The sequence below is a fragment of the Procambarus clarkii genome, chromosome 57 (assembly GCF_040958095.1).
Source record: "Procambarus clarkii isolate CNS0578487 chromosome 57, FALCON_Pclarkii_2.0, whole genome shotgun sequence".
NCBI classification, from domain to species: Eukaryota; Metazoa; Arthropoda; class Malacostraca; order Decapoda; family Cambaridae; genus Procambarus; species Procambarus clarkii.
In genome coordinates, this window is record NC_091206.1 from 7,452,278 (window position 1) to 7,458,277 (window position 6,000).

The 6,000-nt window shown below is 46.2% G+C and overlaps 1 protein-coding gene across 1 annotated transcript in view; it reads left to right on the plus strand.

The window, feature by feature from the left end:
• The window catches only part of LOC138353302 (uncharacterized), a 47,781-nt gene extending 44,116 nt beyond the window's left edge, over nucleotides 1–3,665 (plus strand). The window contains exon 3 of the mRNA XM_069306173.1: nucleotides 3,014–3,665. Coding sequence (XP_069162274.1) covers nucleotides 3,014–3,665 — 652 coding nt within the window. The remainder of the gene's footprint in view (nucleotides 1–3,013) is intronic.
• Nucleotides 3,666–6,000: the final 2,335 nt, after the last annotated feature.

Sequence of the window (6,000 nt, forward strand, 5' to 3'; positions counted from 1 at the left end):
TCGTCGAACGGCTGATCAGAGGTGTGGAGTTCTCCCGTCCGTGGCTTTCGTCGAAGGGCTGATCAGAGGTGTAGAATCCTCCCGTCCGTAGCTTTCGTCAAGGGGCTGATCAGAGGTGTGAGGTTCTCCTGTCCGTGGCTTTCGTCGAAGGGCTGATCAGAGGTGTGGAGTTCTCCCGTCCGTAGCTTTCGTCGAAGGGCTGATCAGAGGTGTGAGGTTCTCCCGTCCGTGGCTTTCGTCGAAGGGCTGATCAGAGGTGTGAGGTTCTCCCGTCCGTGGCTTTCGTCGATGGGCTGATCAGAGGTGTAGAATCCTCCCGTCGGTCGCTTTCGTCAAAGGGCTGATCGGAGGTGTGGAGTTCTCCTGTCTGTGTTTGGCGTCCCAGGGGCGTGTGTCACTGATCAGAATCCTCCTGTCTGTCGTTTTCGTCTCAGTGCTCATCAGAGGTGTGGAGTCCTCTCGTCCATGGTTTGCGTCTAAGGGGCTTGCATTACTGATACAAACTGTGGAGTCGTGCATTCTGTATTTTGCGTACTGGGCTAGCGTCACTGATCAAAGATGCTCTGATCAGTGTCTGGGTCTCTGTCTGGCTTACGTCCCAAGACTTGGGTCACTGATTAGACGTGCTTATCCCTCACTGTCTGTGGCTTGCGTGTGTTTACGGGATTGATTGATTACATAACCAGCTTTGCTGCATTTTGGATTATCAAGCGTGATTTTTTAAAATGTCGAAACCATAAACATTATCTCTACTATGCAAATTGGAGTTACTTTGCTTTCTGGTAATGTGGGGCATTTGTATTCATAATAGTAAAAAATGGTTTCATTTGGCTTCGCTGTTAACAGGTTCAAATGATGGGGATTTATATTAAACTATAACCGGTTGCTATCATTCCGGACGAGAAGATAATCAAAAGGGTGAGCACCTTAAACTGGATTCTTCATCCCCAGTGATGCACAGGAGTGTCCATCACTACCGGAGCGGCTGCTGGCGAGCGTTACGGGTACATGAGTTCCATTAGGAGCACCCACCATCCTGTTTACGCCCACACACCTGCACGCCCTCACTCAACCGCACTCCTATACAAACGCAAGATGCCACTTCAGCGCGCCCACACACCCTCACGGTCACAAAACCACACACACACATATCTGTACGTTACATATCTGCGCGTCCACACACCCGCACGACCATATACTCACATGCTTACCTGCAACCGAACGCTCACACATCCGCATGTTCGATATCTGCACGTCTACACACGCGCACTCCTACATACACGCGCGCCCACATATTCGGACGTTCATACACCCGTACGTCCTCGTTCTCCACATACTACATGCCACTGGCTTCTTGTAGGGTAGGCGTTCGATTCCCGATGGTCCAAGTGGTTATAAATCATATCGACCCCTCCGTCCTTATACCGTCCTTATACCCCAGTTCTCTGTCTAAGACTGTCTACGTCTACGAGACTCCAGGGTTAACACTTCCCTCACTCTAAAAAACACATGAAAGACAAAAAAAACAACTAAAAAACACTATCTAAAACTAGAGATAGCCAATAGATTTGCTACAAAGCTGGTCCCTGGACTAAGAGGATTAAGCAACGAGGAAAGACTCAGCGAGGAAAGACTCAGCGAGGAAAGACTCAGAGAACTAGATGTCAAAACATAGAAGAGTGAAAGGTGAGATGCGACTTAATTATGTATATATGATTCTTAGAGACATTGGCAATTCATATAAATACAAAATATTTATCATGCACGAGTACAGGCCGAGAGTGCAGGGGTGGAAATTAGTACATCAAGTGAGCCATATTTTTGTCAGAAGCAATATTTCAGGGTAAGAGCAGCGAGCAAGGAGAATTGGCTCATAGGGGGTCAGGTTAAAAGTAGTAATAGGGTCGGGAGAAACTGATATAGGTCCCAAGTAACTGATAGGGAGGCTTAGGAGCTGAAGCACACCCTGAGAACACATTTAGGTTAGTACAAATACACACACACACACACACACACACACACACACACACACACACACACACACACACACACACACACACACACACACACACACACACATACACACACACACACACACACATACACACACACACACACACACACACACACACACACACACACACACACACACACACACACACACACACACAGATATTGACCAAATTGACCAAATTGGCCAATGAGCCAAAGCTCAACCTCCGTAAGCACAATTAAGTAAGCACACCTGAACCCACTCCCAGAGCGACGCCCTTCAGTATCTAAATTAAAACTTCAATTAAGAAAACATGCAAATACGCAAATAAATATAGCAACCTACAACAAACACTGCCTTACCCTTGTTACAGCCGGGTCTGCTCTATTTCATGAACCCGGCAACACAGAACAAACACATAACTCTCAATCCGCACGCCCAGGGGATGGAAACAGTGGTTAGGGGGGCATTGGAGGGGGGGGGGGGGAAACTGGGAAGTGGGACGGGGGAGTGGTGTGTGGGGATAGAGGACAGGGATGGGGAAGGGCTCAAGCGGGGAAGCAAGTAAATGAGAAATAAAGAGAAAATCTCAAACTAAATCCACTTGGAGGGAGGGAGTGAGGCCCCATTACTATGTGGAGGGAGGGAGGACCCATAACTGTTTGGAGGGAAGACCCATTACTGTATGGAGAGAGGGCGTCCCTATTACTATGTGAAGGGAGGCTGCAGGCGCCATTACTCCGTGGAAGGAGGGAGACCCCATTACTTTGCGGAGGGAGAAAGACCCCCATTATTCTGTGGTGGGGGAAGGGGGTAAGACCCCATTTTTCTGTGAGGGAGGCCGGCCCCATTACTCCGCGAAGGGAGGCAGGCCCCATGAGGAAGTTAGGTCCAATTACTTCGGCTCCTCTTATAAATTGCCGCCGCTTGCTCACGCTTTGGTGATAATTGAACAATAATTAAGGCTTCATTAATCTATAATTAAACTATCAGTCACCAATTGTGGTATTGGCTCCTCAGTCACGACTTAGGCTTCGCTTTAAACCTTATTCTTAACCGGATCTTTAGGACCAGAAAGAATGTTAGCAATGGGGCACTGGGTCAAGAGGAGGATGCTAGCAACATGACACTGGGTCGGGAGGAGGATGCTAGCAACATGACACTGGGTCAAGAGGAGGATGCTAGCAACATGACACTGGGTCGGGAGGAGGATGCTAGCAACATGACACTGGGTCAAGAGGAGGATGCTAGCAACATGACACTGGGTCGGGAGGAGGATGCTACCAACATGACACTGGGTCGGGAGGAGGATGCTAGCAACATGACACTGGGTCAAGAGGAGGATGCTAGCAACATGACACTGGGTCGGGAGGAGGATGCTACCAACATGACACTGGGTCGGGAGGAGGATGCTAGCAACATGACACTGGGTCGGGAGGAGGATGCTAGCAACATGACACTGGGTCAAGAGGAGGATGCTAGCAACATGACACTGGGTCGGGAGGAGGATGCTAGCAACATGACACTGGGTCAAGAGGAGGATGCTAGCAACATGACACTGGGTCGGGAGGAGGATGCTAGCAACATGACACTGGGTCAAGAGGAGGATGCTAGCAACATGACACTGGGTCGGGAGGAGGATGCTACCAACACGTGGTTCCAAGTGGTCTGAATTATATTTAGTAATTCTGAATGTCAGCGTAAGAGCACTATCATGGAATTGACAAAGAAAAATTCTCCTGATTCAGCATTTTAGAGCGAATATAACATTTATATATTCAAAAAGAGCGTTCAAAATCTCTGGTCATTTTTTAGAGCATAAACTATTCAAAACATTTAGACCTCAATCAGATTAAAAGAAAAGGACAGAGCAGCTGACAGATAAGCTTAAGAAACGAAGATTTCCAACTTGAAGATAATTTCTGTCATGATCTTGATATTGGAATGAGCCAATCACATTGGTTATAAGAGACCCAACATTTTTTCTAATTTCTTCAAGATCCTGATATCATCATCATTATTAATTCGAGATCATGAAGATATTAAAAGAAAGTATGATACACTTTTGTGCATAATACATTACAGTTTCAACAATGGCAGGAAGTAAACTGCATTTCATCTTTGTACTGCACAAGCGATACACGAAATATGTAAATCCAGAATTTTTATTACATCTCTGAATCTCGTTGTTGTGGGGTAGCAGCTATAAAACTGTTCAAAGAATGAACCTTTTCTCTGCTGCAAGAGCAGTAGTCCTCGCTGACATGAACAGCGTTCCTTTAAAACCCCAATTAGCACAACACCCGACCCTTCCAGCGTCCTTGGATAACTTTGATCAAAAAGAGGAAATCAAGTCCGATCTCGGTGGTTCCCATGATGCAGTTCTATCTCTATTCCAGGTTGAAAGATAAGAAAAAACGTACAGCATGACGTGAATATATCAGATTTTTGTGTTTGATAAGCTCCAGAAAAAACTGAATATCTTGAGTTGTCAAACATTTTTCAAACCCAATTTAACAGAAGTCTTTATCGTTGAATTCAGCACATAATAGTATCTATCTGCTATTCGTTCACCCAAGTGGTTATAACATCACCAAGAAAGTAGGAAGAAAATATGCAGTTCTAGCACGGGATGAAGCTTTTGCATAAATTCTTCCAAGACATTGGAGGAAAATAACTATCAGAGACCACCATAGAAAAAGCTGAGGAATATCTTGACATGTGTCTTCTCAAAAGATTTAGAACAAAATTATGATTTTCATCATCTTCAAATACCATCGAATGAAGTTTTTGGATTTTATAAAACTTGCAATAACGTTTTCTAGTTATTGCAGTTATAATTGCACATCAGAAAGGAATAAATTTAGGCAAAAAATCAGTACAGTGTATTAGAGGACAAAATATGTTTTCCCCTAATCAATGGCATCACTTCATACCATGAAGTGATGGTATGAAGTGATGGTATGAAGTGACTGTAACCATGACATGACCCGGACAAGTTACCTGTAGCCATGACAGGACCCGGACCAGTCACCTGTAGCCATGACGGGACCCGGACCAGTCACCTGTAGCCATGACGGGACCCGGACCAGTCACCTGTAACCATGACAGGACCCGGACCAGTCACCTGTAGCCATGACAGGACCCGGACTAGTCACCTGTAACCATGACAGGACCGGGACTAGTCACTTGTAGCCATGACAAAACATAGACTATTCATCTGAAGGCGTGACAGAGCCCGGAGCAGTTAGTTACCTGTAGCCATAATTACTCCTAGGAGCCAGGACACCTCTCCTTAACAGTTTTACGGACTGCGTGCCAGGCCAATCCTGCAGCCTCTCCCTTCCCAGTACCAAACTCATATGTTATTGAAGCGGCTTCATTTTGCCGACGTTTCTTCAATGGGAACAACGGGGTTGGGTGATGTACGTCGCCGTGATCAGGCGTAGTTAGGTCGCCCTATCGAGAGCCCAACGCACACGATCGTCGTTAGCATTCACGATTTCTCATATTTAATTACTTCATTGCCAGCAATTCAGTGATTAAGCGAACGTCCGTGGAGGCCCTGTCAGATATTTCTGGTCGAATCTAAAACCCTGATCTCTCTTCCGTCTCTCTTCCCTGATTCTGTCTCTCACATGCTCTGCCTCCCATTCCCTCTCTTTTCCACTCTCTCCCTCTCCCTTCCACCCTCCTATCCACCTCCCATTCATTTATCCACCTCTCGCCTCTTCCACTCCCGACCAGAAATCTCTACCTCGGTAATTACTAGCCATTCAAGATCAGCCTCTTTAGTGAATGACCAATAGATTCGTCAGTGTCAAGGTGGCTAGGAGGGGGGATGCGCCCATCTGCCATCCCAAGGTATCTGCTCAGCACTCATTTTTTGTAGCTCCCTGCACACAACACTTTAGGGGGGATTACCAGGGATAGGGAGGGATAGGGAGGGATTTCAATATAGTATAAATTATGCCGTGATAAATTGGAGCCGTAAATCGACATACCAA